General features: G+C 33.1%; 3 protein-coding genes across 5 annotated transcripts; 2 read left to right on the forward strand and 1 right to left on the reverse strand.

The window, feature by feature from the left end:
• The first annotated feature begins 390 nt into the window (after positions 1-390).
• LOC124931375 (DNA topoisomerase 3-alpha) lies at positions 391-15698 on the forward strand. Its single transcript, XM_047471824.1, has 24 exons — positions 391-785; positions 923-1101; positions 1191-1263; positions 1330-1449; positions 1538-1659; positions 1748-1820; positions 3686-3802; positions 5098-5181; positions 5761-5940; positions 6060-6188; positions 7215-7289; positions 8142-8231; positions 8425-8529; positions 9403-9437; positions 9806-9935; positions 10730-10782; positions 10854-10950; positions 11620-11658; positions 12746-12824; positions 13553-13624; positions 13834-13917; positions 14413-14571; positions 14711-14831; positions 15217-15698. The coding sequence occupies exons 1-24, from the start codon at positions 489-491 to the stop codon at positions 15530-15532; spliced, it is 2829 nt and encodes a 942-aa protein (XP_047327780.1). The 5' UTR covers positions 391-488; the 3' UTR covers positions 15533-15698.
• Positions 15699-16074: 376 nt separating this feature from the next.
• Positions 16075-17192, forward strand: LOC124931850. Its single transcript, XM_047472423.1, has one exon. The coding sequence runs from the start codon at positions 16162-16164 to the stop codon at positions 16948-16950; it is 789 nt and encodes a 262-aa protein (XP_047328379.1). The 5' UTR covers positions 16075-16161; the 3' UTR covers positions 16951-17192.
• A 2067-nt stretch (positions 17193-19259) lies between these two features.
• Positions 19260-26080, reverse strand: LOC124931353 (protein MEI2-like 5). Of its 3 annotated transcripts, XM_047471800.1 has the most exons (14): positions 26017-26080; positions 25687-25901; positions 25411-25446; positions 25149-25277; positions 24588-25051; positions 23499-23657; positions 23260-23376; positions 22619-22770; positions 22052-22143; positions 21185-21752; positions 21026-21110; positions 20873-20941; positions 20114-20293; positions 19260-19624 (listed from the first exon to the last, which is right to left on the reverse strand). In XM_047471800.1, the coding sequence occupies exons 4-14, from the start codon at positions 25255-25257 to the stop codon at positions 19502-19504; spliced, it is 2118 nt and encodes a 705-aa protein (XP_047327756.1). In that variant the 5' UTR covers positions 25258-25277; positions 25411-25446; positions 25687-25901; positions 26017-26080; the 3' UTR covers positions 19260-19501. The 3 variants fall into 3 exon arrangements, with proteins under 3 accessions (XP_047327756.1, XP_047327757.1, XP_047327755.1); XM_047471801.1 differs by lacking the exon at positions 26017-26080 and having other exon boundaries at positions 21185-21743; positions 25687-25933; XM_047471799.1 differs by lacking the exon at positions 26017-26080 and having other exon boundaries at positions 25687-25933.
• Positions 26081-27624: the final 1544 nt, after the last annotated feature.

Raw genomic sequence — 27624 nt, forward strand, 5'->3', positions numbered from 1 at the left:
TATTCCTGTTTGGTTTCGGGGGAAAACCGTCCAAAATAGGATAATTCGGTTCGATTTTTGCGGGACGATTTCAAATTACCATCCTTACCCGCACCTTACTCGTAGAGATTTCCCGAAACAGAACAAACAAAAATGAAAATCATTTAAATAGGATGGAACGAGGATGGTAAAGTTGCTCCAATGCATCCCATTGTCATCCCTACGAGTAAAATAAGAGTATTTCATAATTATATATATATATTTTTAATGAAAAGAGAATTTGAATATTTTTATAAGTTTGTAGGATAAATTGATGAATAATAAACCAGTAGAGAAATAAAATTTGTTCACAAGTTCAGTGGCAAAAATGAGTTTCTTTCATTTGTGTATAATTTCGCTGAAACGCGCGGGAAAGGAAACAAGAGGAAAGAAAGGGGCTTTGCTCGCAAACACATTTTCATTTTCACTCTCACTAAAACGATCTGCAAATCGTCGTCTTCAAACGGGAAATGTCCCGTGGGAATCCGATTAGGGTTCTAAACGTGGCGGAAAAGCCTTCAGTAGCCAAGTCAGTAGCAGGTATATTGTCAAAGAATCACGGTGGATTGAGGACTAGGGAAGGAAGGTCGAGATATAACAAGATATTCGAGTTCAGCTACGTAATCAACGGCCAACAATGTCATATGCTCTTCACCTCCGTCATTGGACACCTCATGGAGTTAAAATTTGACGACCGATATCGCAAATGGTACTCTTGTGATCCACTCGACCTCTACCAAGCTCCCGTTAGCAAATATGTCCCCGAGGTTTTCTTATTATCTTTATAATCATCTTCTTCATCAGTTATATATAGAAGTTATGTTTTCTATTATGTATCAATACTTTTTATTCAATGGATTACTATTATGAAGTTAGTTAATTACTCATTAAATGGATTCTATAGGATAAATTGGATATAAAGAAGACATTGGAGGAAGAGGCTAGGAAATGCCAATGGCTTGTTCTGTGGTTGGATTGTGATAGAGAAGGGGAGAACATTGCATTCGAAGTAGTGGAAGTCTGCGTTGCAGCAAATCGCCATCTTAATATATGGAGGGCTCGATTCTCTGCTTTAATTGACAGGTTCAAATATATTATCTATTTTTTTTACTATTTTGTTAGTTAATACTAATCGTGTTCATGTTCTAATAGCATATTTTTGTAATGTCTAGGGAGATTTATGAATCAATGCAGCAACTTGTTCGGCCTAATCAACTATTTTCTGATGCAGTCGACGTTAGACAAGTGTGTATTAGAATCTATGTTACAAAAATGATAAGATGCTAATTTTTCCTGTGATCTGTTTTACAGGAAATTGATCTTCGAATTGGCGCTTCTTTCACAAGGTTTCAGACAATGCTATTGAGAGATGCATTTCATCTTGAATTTAATGATGACAGGAATGTTGTCATAAGTTATGGTCCTTGCCAGGTTAAGTTCCATGTCAGCTGAAAGATTAGTTTTTACCTGTGGTTTTAGTTTTGATAGTGATGGTTATTTTTTTTTTTGTCTATTCCAGTTTCCCACCCTAGGTTTTGTTGTGGAAAGGTATTGGGAGATGCAAGGTCATGAACCTGAAGAATTCTGGTCAATCAATTGCACTCACAAGTCGGCTGAAGGATCTGCCACCTTCAATTGGATGTAAAACTCGAGCTGAATTATAACTATTTCTTCATCAGTTGTGAACCTGGTCGTTGGTGATTCATACTCATTGATTATTGCTTTGCAGGCGTGGGCATCTGTTTGATTACACTTGTGCTTTAATTATTTATGAAATGTGCGTTCAAGAACCGACAGCAACTGTAAGTTCCATTGCTGTCATTAAAAGTATTCTTATTCTAATAAAAAGTTACACTTATTTTTCCTGGTAGAATTGGAAGTAATTTAAGAGTGACATGGTATGATCTGCCCCACCATCATTTCTGCTTGAGTATATCAGATTGAATTATCATCTCTAGGTTGTATTTCCATTAGCATGATGATTATAAACCAAGCTTTTTGTTGAGTAACTTAACATGATTTAGGACCACTTTAGGAGGTGTTTATCTTTTCATCTCTTGCAATATAGATGGATTTTATATGATTATCATGTTACAAACTAGCAGGAGTCCAGTATAGAATGCTGGCATGGTAATGTGTGGAATGAATAACTAGTGACTTATGAGGATTGAACTATGCTAATTTTTGGTATAGTATGTTTTTCCTTAAACTAATTAAACCCATACATATAGAGTACAGTATGTACCAAAGGTCCAAAGCTCATACCTCAACAATAACACATTAGTGCTGTAGTATTATATTAGGATACTATTATTTTAATTAATTAAATTAGATAAGTAGACTACATGCAATACCCTTACATGTTGAAGGGTAGAACCCTGTCTGAATAAGCTTATATTATATCGTGAAAGCTTAAGAATGTTTTTTAATTAGCTTGATTATTTGGAAATGATTGCTTGATTCAATGTTACACTGGTACTAATTTTGATAAAGAAATAGACCTATTATAAAATATTATCTTTAGTTTTTAAATGTAGTTGGTACATTGTAGCAATAATTTACAATAATATTTATTTTAGTAATATATGCATAAAAGATCTTTACACTAATACCAAATAATTTATATGATATCATCAAATATTTTCAAATTATTTATTTTATTATATAAAGAGAATGAGTGTCATATGCATAGCCTGTGTTCTGGACTAGTATTAAGAATAGTTACTTAAATAACAGAAAACTTACTAATCTGTTCATAGCATACCGCAAGGTAATTGTATTTTGACTAAATCCAATCATATATTTGTCTCCAATTGTATCTAATTATGTCGTATTAATCCAATCTCATAATTCAAGGATTCCATAATATCTAATGTTCTAGTATAGGCTTTGTGTCCACAACCATACACTTGCAAAGTTGGAGGAAAAGGAGAAACCGGGAAACTGTAGGAGACTCATCAAGATTGGTGGAACTGTCTGTGTATACAGAGAAGTGTATTGTATTGGCCTGGATAATTGATGAGTTTCCGTACAGATAAAAGTGGGTCAAGGGACCAATATAAGGAAATAAAAGAAACAGAAAAATAAGGGGTTTGACTTAAAAAATGTATCATCAAAAGATGTGTAATATTTTCTTTATATATTATTATAACAAGTTCTAGACTTCTAGAGTGTCCAACAAAAAAAAGGTCAATGAGGCATTTGATGGACATAGGGGAAACCATGCTAATTTGAGGTAAAGTGTGATTATTTCATTAAACTAATTAAACCGATATATAGGTACAACACGGGTAAAGTCCAAACCTTGAAAATAACACTAGCACTAACAAAATTTGTTACGAACAAAGTGCATTTGTAAATTAACAAATATTTGTTAAACTTAGATTTTTAATCTATGCATGCTATTTTGATTGCTTGGACTTTATGACAAGGTGAGTTACTAGTAGGAACTGCTTTGCATTGTATAAAATGATTTTGGATCTTTATAAATAACCAAGATATTATTGTACCTTTGACGAGATGGTTAGTCTTTAGGCTGCTACTATAAATGTGTTCAAATCTTGTTTCTAACTAATATTAGGTAAATGATGAATGGGTGGAGCCATTTTATGATGATGTGCTCTTACTTAAAACTCTATTTACTTGATGGATGTTCTATAATGTTTAGGTCACAGAAGTCACAGAGTCCAGGAAAATGAAGTATCCTCCGCATCCTTTAAGTACTATTGAGCTTGAGAAGCGTGCAGCTCGGTACTTCCGAATGAGTTCTGCACGAACTATGGAAGTAAGTAGAAGGGACTTCCTGCTCTTGTTCTGATTGCTGATTCTTCATTGACCTTAATGACTACCAATTAAATGCTGGTTCATTCATGTTAAGTTGGAGGATCTTTAGTTTTTTTTGCTTAGAGATCTTTAGTTATTCATCAATACTTGGAAACTGTTAATTTTAATTATTGGTGCTGATTTCAATCTCTGTTTTTCTTTTATTTTTTATGAACATAGAAACATGAAGACTACATTTTCTATAGATAACTGATGCATGATAAAGTAAGTCCTTTGCCACAGTTGCTTTAGAATCCTCTGATATTGCAGTTTTCTTATATAATTGATGTCAAACATATCCTAGAACTTCTTATTATGCATTTGTAGTAATTGAAAACAATAACTAGTTTAACAGCGTGTTAATATCTTAAGTCTTGCAATATGGATAGATACTAGGCATGTACCAACATTATATCCACATTAATAAGGGTGTCATACAGGTTTAGACATCTCTTGTCTTGCAATATGGATAGATACTAGGCATGTACCAACATTATATCCACATTAATAAGGGTGTCATACAGGTTTAGACATCTCTTGTTAATACGACAGTAAGATCCTTTGACTATTGTTAATACATGAAGAAATGTGCTTTTCTCGTATTATTGTTTGGGAGCTTATTGCAGCCAATTCATAACTAGCTTAAGGAAAAAGGACAAGAAGCCACTGAACATTGGTTAAATGTGTAGATGACCCCTCCCCTCCACAACTTTGAAAATATACAAATATTAGGGAATTTTTGTAAAAGTGGTACAAATATTGTTATGAGGCTGATGGGAGGCGAACCCAAGCGTCAAATGAAATGAACAGCGGTGGGCTTCGGTAAGAGCATTGTGCTCCAGTGGGCCTATGTGCAGTCTCTTACATTTTAGTTTAGTTTATTAATATTTCAGTTTAAGTAGTAGAGTTACTCTATTACAAATAGGGAACCTATGCTACAATTGAATTTATGCATTTTGAGTTATGTTTCTCTAATCCCCTCATTTCCATAATTCTTCTTTGCTTATTTATTATCAAGTTTGTAGTTATTTGTATATTTCAAAGCTTAAGAGCTTATTTGAACCTTTAGCCAAAGTTGAGGAGCATTTTGTCCTTTATTCAATAGTTTAATTATTTTCTTCTAAATTATTCTCAATTTAGATGATCATTTCCACAATACTTTTTTTGCAGCTCAAAGAAAGTGACTATTTCTCTTGTTGCATTATGCCATTTTATCAACTGAGCTTAAGATCTCTATGCTATTTCCTTCTTTGACAGGTAGCAGATGAACTATACCACTCTGGCTTTCTAAGTTATCCTCGTACAGAGACTGATGGCTTTTCACCTAGAACTGACTTGCGAGTAAAACTCCTTTTTTTTTTTATTGAGAACTGTTCTAACTTATTTTCTTTAGATGGTTTACATCAAGCATTTTCATTGTATGTTCAGAGATTTAATGAATTTATTCTAGTTCCATGTAAATGTATTATTTTTCCACTATTCGATGTTTGTCTCCAAAGTTTGACATCGACCCACTGTTCTACGTTTGTCTTTCAAAGCCACTTTTTCTTTGAATCAAGATCTTCGGGGCTTCCTTATTTAGGCTGAAATTTTCCACCTAATTTGAGTGTGTGAAAATATCAACCTAGTCCCATTCCAAACACACTTTTATCATTTTCAAGAGCATTTTCCTTAAATGGGCTGGGTTGTTTGTTTTCCCAACCCAAAAGGCTTATTTATGCTTATATATGAAGTTTTACTTCCATTTAACTGGTTTTCTTCTAGTTTTCCCTATAAATTGCATTCTCCTTGTAATAGTTCATTATCCCCAAAGTATATGAAAAAACTACAAGGATAAAATTCTTTGGTTTACTACATGCTGGACTTGTTGTATACAATGTTTCCATGCCTTGAGGACATTTAATAATGGAGTTTTCTCAGGCAATTGTGCAAGAACAGCAAGGGCATCCAGTATGGGGTTCATATGCCCAGCGGTTATTGGATCCTGAGGGAGGACTTTGGAGGAATCCTGTTAGTGGTGGCCATGATGATAAAGCCCATCCTCCTATTCACCCAACCAAATTTTCTTCTGGAGAGTCTGGATGGAGTCAGGACCACCAAGTAAGTCCAACTCTTCTTGTACTATAGTTAAATCCATTTATGTACTTAGTTGATCAAATTTGCTTGAGATCTGGCTCAGGAATATCTTTCTACTACTTCATCTATTTAATGTTCAACAGAGAGTGTATGAGCTGGTGGTTAGACATTTTTTGGCATGTGTTTCTCAACCAGCAGTAGGAGCTGAAACTAAAGTTGAAATCGACATTGTGGGTGAATTGTTTTATGCATCTGGAAGAGTGGTACTTGAGGTGAGTTATCTCACCATGTTATACATCCCACAAAGGGTTCTGTACCAAGTTTTTCCTAGTTGATAAAGGGTCTACATGTATGTTACTATCAGTTGAATTGAACCTGTAAAACAAGATTGTAAGATGTATTTTGTGCCTGAGATGTAAATAATACTGGCACTGAAGGTTAGCTTTGAATATTAAATTCAAGAGAGTTCTTGAAATCGCATTTCCCATTGAGGGTGTGGTCTTCATCATATAGTTTCTAAACAATTTAATATGTCAATAACTGGAGATGGTTATTAGTCATGCATATCATGCACAAATCTGAGACCACAAGGATGCATATGTTCTCTGGTGCTGAATTTATGGCTGGAAATGTTTTCATTTCACCTCACCATCTGAACCTTTGCTTTTATGTTTCTTTTACCCTCAAGCATTTTGGTATATCCCTTCAAAGTTTTGATTTTTTTTTGTATCTTCCTTTGTTTGCCATAAATTGTTATACATTCTGCCTAGGCATTTTCACTTCATGCACATGTTCTTTTTTGTCATATTGCTTTTTACAATTAAAAGACTATAGTTTCTAGTTACATGTGATTCTTATAAGTTATTGTTATACACTGATCACATTGTAAGCTTGAAGCATTCTTCTTTATCATCTATATCTCAACCCTTCACCCTCTGTCTATGAAATTTCTTGGTTGTTACTTTAATTTATATGTGGACAATGAAGATAGAGGGTTTGACAACTTCTAGTGAAGAGTGCTGTTTGTTGATTGCCATTAGCGTTCAGCAGGATGCGTGGATGACTTGCACTTCAAGAAAATACATTTAAATGTTTTGGGAATGGCATTTCTTGGGTGGGAATGGATGACTTATTAATTGTTGATTTTTTTTCTTCACAAAATCTTCATGGTTTTTGAACACAATCAGATCTGCGTCATAGTCACAAGTCAAAAACTTGAGAATAGTGATAACATGTTTATTGATTATCATAGCATTACTTCTACTGTTATTTGACTTATCTGTTTCTTACTTCTTCAGAAAAATTACCTGGAGGTATACAGGTTTGATTCTTGGGGAGGTTCACTTGTCCCAGTTTATACTCCTGGACAACAGGTTGCTGCTTCTTATCCATCCTTTTAATTTTGTTTGGTGCACTTTCTTTATCCTCCTATATTTGGGTGAAGTACAAGTAATGGCTGTCACTGAGTTTTTGGTTAGAAGCATGAGAAATTTTGATTCTGGCAGCTTTGTATCTGAAGATCCTGATTTACTCAAATAAGTATCGGAATATAACTAAAACATTACATAGAGAGTCAGTCTACCGGTAATTCTGTAAATATAACATTTCAGCAAGTGCAACAATGGCTTGTAGAAGGTACATTTTGATATTATAAGAGCTGCACTTGGATTTCTCCACTTTGTTATGGTCTTACTTTCTCTCTCTCTCTCTCTCTCTCTTTATGCTAGCTTATATATCTGAATTTAGATTATGTTTTGTTTTTCTGATATTACATTTGATTGCTTTGTTAGTTATCAAAAAGGTTGATGTATTATGTAACATCCTGTTTATTGTAATGGCTGTTTGTCAGCTCTCAACACATTTTGCTGTTGTTTGAGAGCCAATTGAAGACTGACGTTAGTGTAACACCAAGTCAATTGGATGTTTATAAACATTGGTTTGAGATTCAAGCAAGGTCTCCCATGAATTTTATTCAATGAGGTATAGGATTAGGATTCAAAGATTAATAATATAACTCTTATCAAAAGGTTTATTAAGTAGTTGAAGTATTAAAACTAAAATTACTCCCTGAATCTTTTTTGGAAGGATGAAACCATTAAATTTTCGTGCTCCTAAATAATTATTAGTACCCGCTTGCCTCTTTATTCAATTTCGTGCGTATTCTGATGATTGATATTTCTTTTGTCATACAAGCCTTTAGATTCTGTTATTATTTATTTTTGCAGTTTGTCCCAACAACATTAACATTGGATTCGGGAGTGACTAGGCCACCACTACTTTTAAGTGAAGAGGACCTACTAAATCTTATGGACAAGGTTGAACTACCTGATATATAATTTTCTAAATGAAATGGTGTTTTGCTTGTTAATTACCTCAAATTTTTATTGTATATTACTGAATTAATTGATGATCTTCATAGCTTCAAATCCTAACGGTGAGACCTGGATATAATAAGGGATTAAGATGAATGAATATTGGTTGTCTTACTGGGTTCTTCTTATCTTTTAGGCTGGCATTGGCACAGATGCCACAATGCATGACCATATCAAAAAATTGCTTGATCGGTCTTATGCTGTAAAAGATTCAAATATGCGTTTCTCGCCAACCAATCTTGTAAGTTCACAGCTTCACTATTGTTGGACTAACATTATAGGAAACATGACATTGTTTTCATTATGATTATTCAAATCCATGGGAGGTCCGTGTTTTCATTTAAATTTATTTGATTATTCTAAAAACACAATTCAATGGAAGATTAGGTAAAATGAGTATAGCTAGTAATGAAAAGTGTGACCGGTGCTAAAAGAAATGTTCTGTTGCTTTTGTTAAGGTGAAATGCTGATTATGGATATGCATAGTTTTCATGCTTGACTTCAGAGCTCAGATAAATTTATTTGCATCCTAGTTAGGTCAAGGACAAACATATAATTCATTATAAAGCAGAGTAACTCGTTCTGAGAGGTGCTGTACTAGTGTTTTCTTCTTCTGCTTTGGCTGTCTAGTGTGGGAAGTTGGCATGTTTAATGGTTTGCTGGGTGCACAAGGTTCAACACCATGGGGACCTTGGAAAACAATAACCACACATAAAATAAACACTTGTACTGTTCACTGTCTATAGTTCAACGAACCTCCTTTATGTTATAGCAAGACTCATGCATAGTCCATGCAGGTCTGTACATAATATAACTGAAAATAATTATAATATTAGACACACTGTACTACTTAGTCAAAAAATTATGATCTGATTTGGTATTTCTGTTGTCTTATCTAGAAATCACTTTGGATTGACGTCTAAAGAGCTCTGCTACTTTTCTCATTCTTCAAACACTCATACACTAACCAAGGCATGATGTTAACAGTGTCAATGAGTTTTGTTATATTTGTAAATGCATGTAATGATAAATACCATATGAACAATTCATTATAATTAAGATAAACGCAAGTGATATTTTCATCAGTTGATTACTGTTGTAATTTAATTTTCAGGGGGAAGCATTGGTTATGGGATATGACGAGATGGGGTAAGTGGTTTACTTCAGTTTCTATACATAGAGCGGCTAGAGTCACTACACTGTATGACCTGCTTACAAAACAAACATTCTTGATGGCTGACTTGATGTCATAAATGTTTAATATATTGCAATGCTTTGATAATAAATAGTCTATTTTTAACATGATATGTTGTAGATGAAATATATAGAGAATGTTTCATGGGTTCTTCTTTTGCAAGATTGTGATATCTAACCACTTATCTTAAATTCAGCACCAGTGCAAGGCTGTATTCTTGGCTACTTTCTTTGATAGTTATTCAGTACTACAATTATTAGTATCAAACAATGTCTACAAACAGTTTCTTTTGTTTCATTGCTGTAAGATGTCTGCCTTTCAGTTATGAACTCTGGAAACCTTATCTCCGTGCCATGATGGAGAGTGATATGAAAGCAGTGAGCTTAGGGACTAAGAGAAAAGAGGAGGTCTTGACAAATGTATTGCAACAGATGAAAGATTGTTTTCTAGACGTAAGTTTTTCATGATTCATATATGTACAATTCATGATGGATATGCACTACTAATTTCATGTGAATGGTTAGTCATTTTTCATTATTCCAGCTGTCTGCCATTAAAAGTTCTATTCCAATTATAAGACCTGGATCATAACTTTCCTTTAGTTAGGTATTAGGCTAGACCTTTTTGTGCTTCAGAGAGCCTAGAAAGGGCTACAGGGCATTTTCCAGAATAGCCTTTTTGAAGGTTTTCTCTTTTGAATGGCAGTGTATTCTTTTGCATGCAATTTCTTTTTTGCATTGCATCTTTGCTTATTTTAAGTGTTGCTTAGCTCCCACTTAGAACGCCTTAAGTTGAAGTGGAGGGTCATGGTAGCTTTCTACTTTCATAAAAAAAAAAAGCTGTTTCTTGGCAATTTATTTATTTAGCATGGTACAATTGTACCTTCCCAAAACAGAGTCTTGGGGGTTCTAAATACACAGTCTATATTGCCTTCATATTCATCAGTTCCTAAATATGCTTGTGCGTAGTTATTGTTAGAGAAAATGAAAGACCATTCTATTGATAATAGATGATTAAAATAATAATAGAAAATCTCACTTTTAGGCACAGAGATATGACGATAAAAATGTGAATCCAACTTCAATAAAAATATTTGAATGCCAATAATATTTCATGATTTAATCTCAGTTGTATAGAGTATAGCTAGATTTTATTGTACTTCCTTGATATAATAATAGCTAAAGGTACCTTTCCCCCCCCAAAAAAAAAATAGCTAAAGGTACCTTTGTTTTTTATGGAATTGCAGGCAAGGTCAAAAAAAGAAAAACTTTTTGAAGCCATGGGAGTTTTCTTTGACAGGTTTATTCATATTTATTGTTTTTCATTCAGAAAGAAGTGTATCACAAACGATACTATTTTCCATTTTGTAGGTCTAACAGACCCAATGGAGTTGATCAAAATTCTGGAGGTGTAGTGTGCCGCTGTTCTGTTTGTCATGGTTCGGATATGATGCTTAAGCAAAGAATGGTAATAAGGACATTTTAGCTTTATGAAATAGTCCATCATTTCTTATCCCATGATCCAACTTGTTTAGATCGATGATGTTGTCTGATAGAGATGACTGTAGTACATGGGATTCCAATTTACTTCTTCCATTTCTTAGCCTTGATCTGATTTTAAAACTTTGATATCTATGGTTAATTTCTTAAGCAATCCCTAGATGGTCCTTCATGTAATTTATGACAAAATAACCAGTTAGTATAACATGCAGTTTGAGAAGTCCCCATTCAGATTTTTTTCAACAGAAAAAGGTCTACAGTCATAAATATGTTATTATGTTTTAAGTGCATATTTTACTAGTTAGCCTATACCATTATCTAAAGCTGTGGCGCTAACTAGAAATTTGTCTATGCTCTTTTGCACTAACATTGCAAATTCTAAACAAGATACTGCACATTCATTTTTGTTCTATTTTGACAAACAAATGCTGTCAAAGTTCCCTTACTCGAGTTCCTTACGTCGATTTATCTGCGTCCTTCCATTGCAGAAAAAATAGGGTTTCAATTAACTTTTTTTTTTCTTTTGCATCATAGCATCTCCATTCCATTCATAATTTGTTTTATTGCTTAATTTTTTTGGGTTCTTACATATGTTTGTTTCCTTTCGCTCTAAGTGTCATTATTTGGTTGTGTGCAGGATGGAAATTTCATGGTTGGCTGCCAAAGTTATCCACAAGTAGGTGCTACTTTTGATACTGTTGGATTTACAATTGAAGTGAGAGACTTTTGATATATTAGTCTCATAAGTCATAAGGTTGCACCTATGTATACAAATATTAGAGTTGATTTTCCTGAATTAGGATAAATCATATTCCCTTAAATCTCCCACCTAGTTTATTCTAATGAAAGAAGATCATGTGACCCTGCTAAGCAAGAACACTGTTTTGACATGTTGAACAAAATTCAGGAAACTGTTATATATATATATGTTGAATTTGTATGATATATGCACACATATTCTTCCCTTAAATTAGGAATAGAATATCTCATACTAATTGCATATATGCTAATTACAATAAATTATAATCTATATTAGGAATGCAATCAATTATAAATATAATCAAAGGCTAGGTTGACATTTTCTACAGTATTCTACTCTAGAGCATCTATAATCACATGCATATTCAGGAGAAACATGAATGTGAACAACGTTCACTGTAGCTGATTTTCGCAGTGCATAACTACGTGTTCTTTGTGAAATAATGTAGCATTGAGTATTTTCTCAAATACACCGTCTCAATTACAAAAACTAGGTGTAATGTTCTTAACTAAGCAAATTCGAGTAAACCATTAACCATTCCAATTCCACACATGATATCAGGTCTTGTCATTCTATGATAAATCAGATGACCAAACACCCTTATATTCAGTTTTACTTAAAGAGTTTAACATGATATATTATATACTCTAATTTGGGGAAGTGTTTGTAATAAATATTACTATTAGTATTATTGTTAGGATATGACTCTTGTAGCCCCATTTAAAAACACATGGATACAAAAATTAGTCAGAGATTCAAAATTTTATTGATTGTTTCTCATTTGGATCTGGATACAAAAGCATAAATAATATGTTTTTCCAAAGGCCTTTAGTCTAAATGATACATACCATTGATAGTTTTACAGTTTGTTGATTTCTCATGGGGAGATTATTGTATAAAATATTTATACAAATAAAGATTCTTGTATAAAATATTTATTTAAACCCCATTTATCATTTTATGTTTCCTGGCTCAGTCAGATTCCTGTTTTATCTTCTCACAGTGCAGAAATGTTGTGTGGCTTCCTGGATCCATTGCTGAAGCAACAATTACCACAAATGTTTGCAGCAACTGCACCCCAGGTCACTTAGAAATGTCAATTAATCTAGTATTAGCTTAATTATTTCTCTAATTCAATATTTTAAATTCTTTGATGGTTTTTTCACTCCCAAACCCAACTATAAAACAGCGATACAACCCACTCACTGCATTTTTCCGAGTAGCTCGAAGATATGCTATGCTCTTTCTTTCTTTCAACAATCTAGCAAACCAATAATGATATAAACTGTCTTATTGGCATCGAACTCTTTAGTTGTTTTTCCTTATTTCTCCCCCCTCTTTCCCTTATGTAATCTCTGATCGCCTTTTGTGTTCTTTTTTAATATAAAAGTTGACCTTTTACAAAAAATTAATTACATAAACTTTGTGAACAATTTAGTTTCTTTATTCAATACAACTTACATTGGCTTCCTCAAGAAAAGAGGCGTTTGCACAGGATGAGACTATTTTGAACTTATTGGGATCTAGCACTGTTTTTAATTTATTTTTTTGTGTTGCACTTGTAATGTTGAACGCTCTTAACTTTCATTTTTGTTATTATCATTAATGAAAAGTTGACCTTTTGAATAGAAAAAGTTTACATTGACTTCAAAATAATATATATATATAATCTCTATTTTAATTACTTTTTAGACAATAACTTAGTTATAATCTGATGTCATATATTATATATAACAGTTTTATGTACCAATAGATATTAATTTTCTTTTCATGCTCATTATCCACTTATAAGCTGATTTTTCTGATGCAGGTCCTGTTTTCAAGGTTCAGTTTAAATTCAAACAATTAGAGATACCACCAAACTACGATATTAACCATCTAGGTATGTTCACCATACACACGAGGACTAATTTTCTTCTTTTGCATCAACTTCTTTGATACCTTAAACGTGCCAGTGTATTTGGCAATTTGAGTTAGGTCTGGCCTAGTCCAATACATAAGGTTTTATCATTTTAATGAGATTTTTACCTAATCAACACCTAAAAGTTTAATCTGTGTATCTGTTTCATTTATATTTCTTTATTTTGTCAGGTTGTATTGGAGGATGTGATGAGATTCTAAAGCAGTTAACAGAAATTTGTGGAACTAATTCCCGAAATCAATCAAATTCATCTGGTAATTTTGTTTTTGGGAAACTGCAAACCATTTTATTAATAATCTGGAAAAGGAGCTTACAACTTGAACTTGAAATTCAGAGCAAAACATGTTTTGCCTCCAACATAACAAAAACTAAAGAAAAATTCAACAACAATTCAAACAAAAGCTTGAACACAACTTGAAACAAAACACTAAACAATACATAAAAAAATTATCGTCTCCCTTAAATGCATTGGCAAGAGACAGCTACATATCTCAGGCTCTCAGCCAGACATTGTGAATGTAAATGCAGAGGAACATGATATGTTGTCTATTTTGAGACCATTAGAGCAATTTTATTGATGAACGATGATAATAAAAAATGCCCCTAACAGATTGAAAATCTCCCAAGCTACCTAAAAGGATCTGCAACATGTCACATGTCTTTCAAACTGATAATTTTTTTATGTTCCATGCAATCATAGGATTATTCTATCCTCTTGAGAATTTGTGTGTCTTTCCAATAACAACCAGGTAGGGGAAGAGGAACCACATCTAGCACAAACCAACAAAATAATTCAAGGTTTCTATGTGAGAACTGCAGTCAATCTGGGCATTCTTCAAGTTCTTGCCCTTATCAGGCTTCTTCTACACGAAGAGGCGCACACTCCCAAGGAACGAACCAACAGACTGGTATATAATATTTTGAATGGTTTCCAATCTCCTAATTTCAGTATAGTAAATTTAATGAGCTTTTTGCTTGTAACTTGTTATGGATTAAATCCTGAAAAGTGAATTTCTAGCCAACGTTATAACTGAACTTATGGGGCAGGAGAAATTTCTATTCCTTGTGAGACATGTGCAACACCATGCACATTGCGGACAGCAAACACTGCAAATAACAGAGGAAGAAAGTTCTATTCTTGTCAATCGCAAGGATGCAACTTCTTCGTGTAAGTAGACTTCGTTTGCCCTTATTGTCTTTGATTTAGTTAAAAAAAATTGCTACAATCCATCCCTAAACAATCTCCTTTGTCCTCTAGTTTGAACGAAACAAATGTTAAAATGGTTCATATCAAAATAGTTTCATACTTTAAGAACTTAATTGTTTTTTTTTTTAAAAAGAGCATTTTAAAATTGGCAAATACTTTGAGTGGGCTATGTGAGGGGTTCTATCATACTATCCATATAAGAAACATTCAAAATATTAAGGATTTGATTGAAACTCTTGGGCTTTATATTATTTTCCATTTGAATACTTTTGTTCATGAAGTTTTACAGCAATTATTTTGAATTTAAGTTCATTGTTGAAGAACTTTCTCTAAATAAAAAATGCAGGTGGGAGGATAGCCTAAACAATAGTACTGGAGCAAGGACTTCTGTTGGGAATACAAGTTCGAGAAATAATAATAATAATAATAATAATAATAATAGTAACAGTAATAGTAATAGCAGTAGCCGGAGGGGTAGGGGTGGTGGTAGTGGTACTGGCCGTGGAAGGGGGAGGGGAAGGAACAGAAACGACGGAGAGCATGGAAATGAGGCAGCAGCCACATTTGTGTTGGCAACAGGCGAGCCGATAACTGATAGAAGATGCTTTGTTTGCGGTGACCCTTCCCACTTTGCCAATGCTTGCCCGAGTCGTCGAATGTAGTAACTCTCATAATAGGTAACTTTTCTCTTCTTAGATGCTGTTACCTATTTAAACAGTTTTGAAAGAAAAAAAATTATTACATGTTATCTTTCTTTCTTAATTTGTTTGTTGGATCTAAAAAGTTTCAAAAAAATCATTTTCACATGTACATTTCAGCAGGGTGGGAGTTTTTTAATATTGTTTGTATGTAGGTTCTCTTTGACAATTTATTATTATTATTATTATTATTATTATTATTATTATTATTATTATTATTATATTGCATGGATATGTGTATAGGTATGAGAAACTCTTATTTGTGGTCTCTCTTTTATAAGCCTATTGAGTAATTTTTGTCCTTTTTTGTTTTATAAGTTTTACCCTTTTCAATATAAAATAATAATAATAATAATGTATTAGCCACAACAATAAAAATAGCTTTGAAAATATATAATTTTTTTTTCAAATTTCTAATTGATAAAAGCGTGTTTGTAAAATGAGAAATGTACGAAATCTTGATATAAAACCATCCTGCAATAATGAGAAAAAGACAGCGAACCCTGGTGGTCCACAATTCCACATGAAATCATGTGGCTTTGAAGGAACCAATTGGAAGCGATCGGCGTTCGTTCGTTCGTTCATCCAATCGCATGGCAGAGCAAGCAGAGTTTCTTCAACCTCTGATCATTCCAAAAAAGCCAAATACCGCCGCTCTTGAACCAGACCTATCAAACTCCGCCATAATTCTACGGTTAACATCTGTCTTCTTCGTCGCCATTCTCTCTTTTTGGGCAAATCACGAAGCATCAAAAGGCATAGACATCGTAATAGAAAATGCCGCCAAAAACACTCCCGCCGGTCGCCGCTTCAATCTCTTCTATCTATCCAATGATAAGGCTTCACGGTTAGCGATCCAGGCAAGTGATTACATCCAACACCTTCTCTACTCCGATCTCACTCTTCACAAGAAGAAACAAGTCAGCCGCGTAACCGTTCGCCTAGTCCTTCAAAACTTAACAGAAATTACGGAAGTTTCGTCCTCCCCCGGAAGTAATAACCGCCAATTTCTTATCCAGATCAGCTTCGTAATCATGGATCGATCAGATCACATGAGTGAATTGATTAGGATACTGCAGAGAGCCATGGCGCGCGTATGGATTTACGATAACGGCCCTAAGCATGTAGTCGACGGCATAGTTGAATTACTAGCGAATTCGCCGGATTTGATCGGCGGCGGAGGAGGAGATTGCTGGATGATGGACGAGGATATTCCTCCTCCCAGGCAGGTGGCGAGGTTTTTGGAGGAAGGCGAGAGACAGAGGAAGGGGTTCATCCAGCGGCTGAATCAAGGGATGAGAGATGGATGGAGTGATCGGACGGTGGATATTGCTCTGGGACTTCCAGCTCGTAATCTCTGTGGAACGTTACCATCTCAATGAAGTTGATCGACGCCGGAGTTGTCCGCCGCCGGCCAACCACCACTTGCATGGCAATTTCGTAATATTATAAAGGTTTGGATATTTTATTCTTCTATATTTTATATTCATATTTATGCTAACACGTGTATTTCAGAGTTTTTCTTTTCTCAGTAGAAGGAAACTGAGGATTTGAGTCTATTTCTTCTCCCGTATATTGCATTGAATTTGATCGAAAATATTAAAAAAATATATATTTTATTGGTTGAAATTATATATATATATTAATATATTTAATGACATTTGTTTGGTTTAAATTCAGATTCTCGAAAAAAAAATATTTATCATCCGGTCAGATTCCACGTTGGAAATATATGAAATTTATTTGATAAAATTATATTAATATATTAAAAATTTATATTATTATAAAAAATAAATTTAAAATTCTTTTAAAATATGAAAAAAAAAAAAAATATGTTGGTAATATTATATATTTCATTGTGTTTATTAATATTCGGGATATTATAATTGGAGATCGAACAAACATAAATACCATCTCTGCCGTATCTCCGGTCAATTACCGATCCAATTCAGATCAAAAACTTATTATAATTTGAAACTAACTTCAATTGGGTGCATAATTTGTAAACAGAATTATTGATTAAATTTGTGAAAAGTTATAGTTTAAAAATATTTTGTATAAAATAATATAAAAATCAGCATTGTCATCAACTTCTATTCTTTAAGTTTGTGGATAAAAAAACTAATATAATATGATCAGGTTTTTTAATATTATTTTTTAATAGTGTTAGTTTCTTCCTTGCTGGCATTTTATTTTTAATAGATTATTTTAATAAGCAATCATTATGTCATTGACAAAGTGCAAGTTGCAAATGAAAGCGTCTCTTGAAAGATACTAAAAGAGTAAACTTTTGAAAATCAGCTCTTCAAAGTATTATTAATTTTAAATAAACCCCATCAACTCTGAAATCTTTCAATTAATTCCTTAATATATATTCACCACATGATATGACCACTTTTTTTCCTTATTAGACTATTACCATTTTGCCTCATTTCATCCCTTATTTATTTAAGGCTAAAAAACAAATTATATGATGTTAACTTCACAAACTAATATTTTTCAAAATTAATTTAGTATGTTTCTTTAATGAGAATCCAACTTATAGTCTGTAATTTCTTAAACTTACTTATAGATTAATTATCAAATCGGTCTTGTTTCAAGAAGGGAGTCAGAAATTTGATGAATGGTGGACTTCAACTTAATTTAATAAAAAATATTTTTAAAAAGTTAGGATGCTTTAGTGTAATTTTTTATTTATTTTAAATAATACTTATTTTGAGTTAATTGAACAAAATATATGTAATTTATTTTAAAAATCATTAAACCACTAACAAAAAAATATTATATTAAAAATATTAGTATATATATTTTTATAAATAATAAATTATTATTTTTGGACCATACATAAAGTTAATTCATACCTTATATAAACTTGTCCCAATAAATCGATAACTAAACTGAACCAACAACTTACCGATTTTATTTTACCAGTTTATTGATTAATTGGTTATAACAGTTTGAATTAACCGTTTTTTTATCGGTTAAACGATTTAATTTTCTGTTGAACTATTTTTCTATGGGTTTAATGGGTAAACGAGTAATAATTTAATTATATATTTATATTTTATAATTTGTATAGTTATTTTGGAAATATTAGATATATTATAATATTCAATAATAAATATATATTAATTAATTTTAAATTATAATTTGTATAGAATTTATTTTTAAAATAAATTATAATTTATAAAATAATAAATTAAAAAACAACTTAAATAGTTTCATTAAAATAATCTACACAATAGTTTCTTTCCATTTCAACCTTTGAGACTTCCAAACTCCAAATATAGGAATCATTTTTTTTCCTTTTTAACCATTTTCATTAATTCATATATTTGTTGTGAAGATTGCAAGTATAAAATGAAAAAGCTGACAAATAAACATATAAAATAAAGCTATATACAGCAGCATTATCATAAGTTCCCAACATAACATTAATGTTTTTTTCTTGTCTTTTTATATACTTTATTTAACTTTGTTGTTGTGTATTGTCTTGCATGTGAGATTGTCTTTTGTTTGTTTCTTGGATGTTTGTTATCAATTATCATCCTTTTGTTCTTGTTCATGTTTGTAACCTCTTTTTTTATTCTATAAATTGCACTTATTATTAGCAAACCACAATCAGTTACAAGTCTTTCCAGACAAACACACCTAAGAAAAAGAATCAAAATCATCAACAATAATAAAAGCAGAATCTAATATATTTCATTGATTCTAGGCCCATAGAGAATTTATTATATTTACAATTAACCACAAATATCCAAAAGAAAAAATTATACACAATATATACAGAGATAGACAAACAGGAGAATATTGGTCTCCTTAAAGCTTGTCTGATCGAAATTTATAAACAGACATCAACTATTTGTACAAACAATTTATTTATGAACATCATATAACAGGCAGCATGCTTGATTTAAATCTTTATACACCTTAAAATAATACTGGCATTCGATTTATCTTGTCATTCTTCTTCGCATTGAAACTATTCATCGGGGGGATTTTATGATGAATGTAATCGTGGCTGAGATTGTTGTTGCTGTTGAGCAATTGTACCTGTTTTATCCAATAACAATTGAACATGAAACTCAAAATGAAATTACAGAGCATATTTGTTATCATAATCTGGAAAAAATTAAACTATAATCTGCAATATGATCTAAACAAATAGTTTTTATAAACGAAGCAAAAAATCACATTATAATCTGAATCATGATCCGTAAATAGAAAAAGCTTGTACAAATGATCATCTTTGGAGATTTTCCATTGGAATTGTGATTACGACGAAATTAGGGATCATTACTATAGGCATTAAAATTTTCAAAAAAAAAAATGTTTGCAAGCTCATCAAATTTCTATCATCCAATGGCACAACATTATTCTATCTTACATAGTTTCATTAGTTAATGAGAAATATTTTAAGTTAGTTTTACCATGAAAATTTAAATGGGTTTTTTTTGGTGTAATAATTCTTTCTCGCGATGAGTAACGAGATTTACTGCAACATGCCATCAAAAAGTTGTAGAGACGCGAACTCTTTGTTACCTCATTAGTTTCTTGATCCTCCTCAGGTTGGAAGAAAATTGATCGGCAATGTCCATCTTCGTAAACTGGGATGGAATTCTGGAAGTAGGAAATAAGTTCTGCCTTTCCCTGAATCCTTGCATATGCTATTGAAGCAATCTTTTCACTATTAAAATTTTCCCAGTTCTTCCCATTGAAGGCCTGGTTGGTTAAGAAAGTTTTACCAATAATGTTTAGATGCATATGATAGGAGAAAACATGGCACAAGAAACTATGCTAAAGGTTCCATCCTAGAACTGCCCCATTTCAATACAAGATTTTGGATTTGAAAACTGAAACATTCCGAGCGTTTGATAAAACTAAAATTTTAAGTGTTGAATGTTATCTAAGAAAAATAAACGTTGAATAAACCAAATGAAAATGTTCGAATTTTACGCACTTAAATCAGGACATTCTTAGTGGGAATCGAACCTAAGACCTTTTGATCTCTTAAACAAGAATCTTTCCACTTGCGCTACCTCGTGGGTTACTTAAAAACTACTTTACCGATACAATGTAGTAATTGATTCATTTTTAGGGGTTAAAGTTGTCTTTTGTACGCTCTTAGTTTACCAAATTAAGTTTTATGTTTTAGGTTGACTTTTTAGTTTAATTTGATCTGAATCTAAAAACTTGTGAATTGAAAGAACAGTTATCAAATGAAATTAATTCAAATAAGCACTTAATTAAACACCGCCCAAGTCTTGAAACCATATGAATGAAAGAATGACTTGTCCGTACCTCATAAAAGAAAATAACATGTGACAGGGAGATCATATTGATGAATGCATAACCCATATTGCATTTATTCTGCAACAAAAGGAAAGTTCATTGCTTCCAATTCAGATGGTGAATCATTGGATAAAATGTTCATAACTTGAGAGCAAAATGTACCTTTAAATCAATTGGCAAGTAAAAGAAATCATAACTTCCCTTGAAATTTTCGTCAATGGCGGCAATCAACATATTTGAAGTGTACCTGATTTAAGAACCAAGACAAATCAAATTTGATAATTTTGAAAATGCAAATGAAAGTTTACTAATTGGACATACTTATTTGGAATATTTTTAATCATCAAAGTTGTTCTAGTATCTTCACAACTTCTGATCTTATCCAAATCAATCTGGAACTGCTTCATCTCGTAACCAATCTGCCTTTCGCTAACAACACCAGATGGAGCGGATCCAACATGATGAAGGTGATTTGAACCAATGTTTGGTTTATACTGATCTGAATACAGAAAATTTTGACCCTCTCCGATTGATGTAGATAAATGGTCTGTTAACGATATTGATCCAGAAGAAGTACTTGATAGTCTTTCAAAGCTAGATGAAAAATAATTTGATTCACCAAATGAGGATGCTTGTCCAGGACTGAACCCTAATTTCTGGTCAGGAAATGAGTAAGAAAGCTGATATCCCATTCCCGGTAATCTAGAATTATTCACATGTAATAAGTCCCTATGATCCTTAACCATTGGAGAAATCTTCATTGGGTCTGAAATACAAGATGGTATAATGGAAGCCAATCCCGGGCTGAGAGATCCTGAACCAAGATAATGGCTTTCTGAAGGACAATAATCAACAGAACTGCAATAATATGGCCAATTACCTGCCACGGCTATTCTGTATTTTAGATTTCATAAAAAAGGCAATGCCCACATTTGTAGACAATAATGCCTTATCTCATCATCAATCAAATCATCAAGTACAATACTAAACACTAAAATATTATTTTTGTATAACATTTTGAAATATTAAATACAAAGGATATTTTAGGCATTTAACCCAAATAATCAACTTTTTCATCAAATGGGATTTTTTCTACAATTTTGAAAACAAAGACACCAAACAAGCACATATAGACTTTTCATACAAGGTACATTTCAATGTGAAGGTAAATCACTTGAACATAATTACCTGAAGGTGATATTGCTCCTGGTGTGCCTACAATATGACGGAAAGGAAAAGCATCATCATGCTCCAGATCCTGACTTGTTTTATGCATGAAGCTGAGATTCCATATATATAATTAAAATTAGTTCATGTATTACTCAATTGAAGAAGTTATATGTGTAAAATATAAAAGTGCATATTCCAAAATTTTGAAATTTAGAACTTAGGTCAATTTGATTGAGGTAGATGTTTTGAGCATGCCCCTTCATGTACCATATAAAAGATGAGAACCAGACCAATCTTTAACCTAGACCTAAAAGACATTTTGGATCCTGAATCTAAGAGTACATGCTGTACATGGTACTATTTCTAACCACCAAAGAAATGAAAGATAAAAAATGGAGGATATGAGACGGAAAAAGTAGGGAAGCAATTAGAAGATTGTGATGTGCATGACAGGTTCCATGCTAAACCAGGCAGCATAAAACCTACCAGCATAAGGTCATGTATCCTAACTACCAGTAGTAGTTGAAATTACAAAATAAATGGTTAAAGTGCTGATAAGAATGATATAGTAACACCATTACATACCTCCGACGGGCCCCACCAGGTCGACTTGGTTCAAGCTTTATGCGCTTCCCAGCTATTTCAGTCTTATTCAAACCTTTGAGGGCTGCCTCGGCATCTCTTACGTCATAGAACTCAATGAATCTATGATGCCTCTTATGTGGTGTTTCCCTGATCTGGAATGGAAACATAAGGTAACAATTTAGATAGTAAAAAAGTTACTGAAGTTTACTTTCATAAAATATTTTATCAAGCAGTTCTCACATTGTAAATTTGTAATTAACATATTTACATGTCAAATAAAGGAGCACACCATCTAAAGAGGATGGGAATGCAAAGTAATGTGTAACAAATACACATTTTAGTTGGATTCTTATAGTGGTAACTTAATATATGTGTATTATGTATATATTTTTTTAGACAAGGGTTTTTTTCGTAGAGGAGGCTAGAGCAACATCTCACTTTATTAAGGTACTTTGAGTGAAAATCGAACTTGAGACTTTAACCTCTTAGTTCAAGACTCTTACCACTTGAGGTAAGATGTATGATATATATTCCTTGGGCCAATATGTCAACTAAGAATGTCTAACCAACTTATCAAAAATTTGCATGAGATATGTATGTTTTTTCTGGCATCAGTTTGAGTAAAAAGAACAAAAAAGTACCTCTTTGACCATGCCAAATGCGCAAAATATGCGATAAAGGTCGTCATTTGATACAGATACATCCAAATTGAACACAACCAGAGTTCCTTGGTTGACTTCATTTTCTGATGGGTTATCCTGATATTTAAGAACATAGTAATTTAAACATTTAAAATCATGTTCAACAGCATCACAAATCACAATGTACTCCAATTTCAGCTCAATATCAATGGAAGAAAGGTAACATAGCATATATTTACCTTTGGAATTGAAAAATGAATATCCAATTTTCTTCGTCTCAAGGACTTACTTTGCAAAGCACACATTGCATTTCGAGCATGACGGATGTCATAGTAAGATATCATCACAAAGCCCCTGTGTTTGCAAGCAGTATACAAACTCCGAATATCTCCATATTGCTACAAAAAAAAGTGAACCTCATTTTCAATACATGGGTATATCAAAGCAACTAATTAAGGGATCATATGAATAAGCTGAAGGCGAAAAAGGAGTTTGAGAGTATAATGCAAATATTTAATAAAACAAGATCTACATAGAAAAACAAAATGTTAATGGAATTTCACCCAATTATGAATTTTCAGGTTGAAAACAAAATTAATTTATGAATTAATCACCTTATTTGTCCTTCCAACCCTTCTAAAGATTATACTGTTTGTTTCAGCCAAATTTCATAAACAGCATATGCCATGGCTTTCTTATGATCTCCCATTTGTGTTGTCAAATCTCTTTAATCCTCACCATCTTCATTGTGTCAGTTGTTATGAACCTCACAATGCCACATCTCAATTGATAAACCCATATTTACTCTAATGGTCAAGCCAAAAAAGTGTTATGCTCATTTCTCAAATTGCCTTACCCATGGGAAACCATTGTGTCTCTAATTTCCACCACTTTCTATGGGTCCAAGAGAATTTGGAATCTAATAGGATGCACCATATAGGATAATGAATGCTAATTTCTAAATTGTTAGCTTGGGTATGTTTTATTTTATTTTATTTTATTTTATTTTATTTTGAGGGGATACAATCACTGAGGAGTTCATCACCCTAACTATTGCTATGTAACAAGAAATTAGACATTTTCTTTTGGAGTGTTCTGTGTTCATGACACACTACCACTTGCATAGCCCCGCAAACCACGGTATTTAATAGCTAAAATGGGAATCGGGCGAACACTTTGAACATTTGCCCCAACAAAAGTAGATAAAAAAAAGAATGTAAGATAACACTTGGAAGAAAATGACAAAGATGAACAACAAAATAGTAATGCTTTATAGCATGTGTCTAATGCAATGAGAAATAGAAAAGTTGAAAGTCAAGAGCACAAACCTCAAATAGAGATCGCAATTCACTGTCCTCAACATTGCTATTGATATTTCTAACAAATAGTGTTCTAGAAGGATGCTCCCCGTATGGATGTTCACCAGCAGCTGCTACCGACACATTATTTGAAACACCATAATGACATATTGAATGTGTAGATAAACTGTCCGAAAAGTTTAATTTTGAGATAGCAGTGCTTAGGCTTTCTTGTGGTTCACGATCCATCTCAATTCCCCCACCACTAGAAAACAGATCATCTTCTAAATCCTCCAACTGCCTAGGCAACCATGCTAGATCAAAATCATCTTCCACACCAGCTAAAAGCTCGTGTTCATCATCAGGAAGCAAACCTCCAACATCACTCATTTCAATTTCTTCAAGTGACTCATTATATTCTGGATGCAGTTTTCCATAGGTTGGCAAGCCATCATCAACAGATTGTCCACTATACTCTGACCATGCATATTTAACTGCATGATATCCAAAAGATAAAGATTATATTATTCACTAACCAAATGACAACGTTACATAATTACTTCGAAACAGGTAAAGGTGCACATTTCTAACCCTGAACAGGTAATGAGCTAGAAAACAAGCTTGTGTTCCTTGGTGTGCGATGGACATCTCTACTTTGTAAGATCTCCCAACCACTTACCACTTCTCTAGAACTGTCCATAAATGAAACCTTATATGATCCTACATCAGAAATGCACATACAAGACATTGCCGGAATATGAGAGGATCCTTAACATGTTTCAAATCCAGGGTTTCAAAATTCCATCAAAAAGTAGTTTGAGACAAAGAATTAGAGCAAGAGATGAAGTCTTACAAGAGGAGACAAAGCCTTGAGAGTGGGAGACGAGTCCTGAAAGCATTTGAAGGAAGCAATTGTTAGTGGCCACTGTCAAACCCAAGTTAATCACAAAATTTATTCTTCTGAAGCAAAGCAGATTGTCCATGAAATATGATCATAGTAAGTAAATGAAATAATAAAATTGAACCCAATTCTTCAGTAGTTGATAAACCAGCATATTATAACCCTAGACAGACAGAGGGGGTTTGCACAAAATCAAAATCAAAAGCAAAAGCAAAGGAGTGAACTGACCTAGTAAAAGAAGAGTGGAATTCCGATAGCAGCAAAACGTTATCGTCTCTATAAAGGGTAGGGAGGGAGAGTGTTGGAGGAAGGAGAAGGTGTAAATGAATGGGATCTTCGTGGAAGGTTGAGAGTGTAGATAAGTAGTAGAGAGAGGGGTTCCGTGTAAGTGTGATAAAGCTGAATTCTTGTAGTCGTCATCCACCACCACCACCACCACTTAGCTAAAACGAGAAAGATAGCAATTGAAAGACGATTTGATAGAAAGAGACGAGAAAATGTATTGAAAACGATCAATTCTATATATATATATAGTTTAAATTTTTGAGTGACAATCACCATTCATCACTCCAAGACAAGACAAAGCAAACCGACGACGGCCATGTTTATCCCTTGAAACTTCACTGTTCACACTTCTTCAATGCCAATTGGAACAATAATTTTGTTTTTTTTTTCAAATAAATAGGGGAAATTTGAGGGGATGACCCTAAAAGCCTAAATGCGGACTCATAATTTTTTTTTTCTGATGAAAATGTCCCTATTGCATCAGGCATCCTCAGGTTGCGTGACGCAATTTTTTATTTTTTTATTTTTCAAAAAATTTAATTATGAAATTTTTTGGACGAAGATGCCCCAGTTGCGTCATGCAACCTCTGTTGCGTTACGCAATCGCGTCACGCAACCCCAGTTGCGTCACGCAATCGCGTCACGCAACCGCGAGACGAAAAAAAAATTGAAAAAAAATAAAAAAATCCGGTTGCGTCACGCAACTGGAGTTGCGTTACGCAAGGGTACAATTATCATTAAAAAAAAGAGTGTCACCAGCGATATTTAAATTATCCATCCATACAAATGGTAATTCACCCTATCAATGGGAAATTTGATTAAATAACCTTAAAGATGAGGTTATTTGATCTGGTGGTGATTTACTAATTAAATTGCGTTCGTGGTATTTTTATTTTTTTTTGACGAAATTACCCTTGTAGCGAAACGCTAAGGGACTTAGCGTTTCGCTAAGTGAATTAGGTTTAGTATAAATACTCTAATTTTTTCATTTTTTTCATTTTCTTTCTCTCTCTTCTCTTGTTCTCTCTTTCACGGCGGCGGCGACGGAGGCAGAGGCGGCGGGGCGGCGGTCTAACCTAAATCGATTTGCACGATCTTCATTTCTTTCAAACCTTAAACCTAAATCGATTAACACTATCTTTATTTCTTTCAAACACTAACCCTAAACCTATTTTTTGCATGTAGGTCAGGTGAAGGATGATTCTAAGGTGTCGATTCTAAGGTTGTTTCCATGATATTCTCAAACCCTTCTGTTCTTATTTGGTTTATATTGTTTCATATTTATTATTTGGTTCGTTCATATCATATTGGTTCATATTTTTGGTTCATATTTCTGTTTCAGGGAAGTTTCGCTAAGTGTTTAGCGTTTCTCTAAGTGCTTAGCGTTTCGCTAAGTGCTTAGCGTTTCGTACGGATGGTGGTTCACATCGCTAAACAGTATCAGAATCATGGTCTCAAACTTAATGATTTGTTACAGGTACAAGCAAAACTTGAATAAATTATTTAGTCTATTTGAAAACTATTATCTTGTTAATTTAAACTGAGTCTTTTGTTGCAGGAAGGGAGCATGGGTCTTCTGAAAAGTGTTGAGAAATTCAAGCCTCAAGCTGGTTGCAGGTTTGCTACTTATGCATACTGGTGGATAAGGCAATCCATTAGGAAGACAATTTTCCAGCACTCTAGAACGATCCGCCTTCCAGTAAAATATTAATCCTTTCAAGAAGCTAAAGCAAAATGGGAGCAGCCAAGGAACTGATGCCTATGCTAACTTAGTCATATAGGAAAGGATTTTAGACTAATTGGAGAGGCTATTTTTTACTTATTCTCATTTCAATTACTGGAAAAAATATAGTAATCTCTTCAAAAGTTTGTTTTTTAATT

The sequence above is a fragment of the Impatiens glandulifera genome, chromosome 3, assembly GCF_907164915.1.
Source record: "Impatiens glandulifera chromosome 3, dImpGla2.1, whole genome shotgun sequence".
Lineage (NCBI taxonomy): Eukaryota > Viridiplantae > Streptophyta > Magnoliopsida > Ericales > Balsaminaceae > Impatiens > Impatiens glandulifera.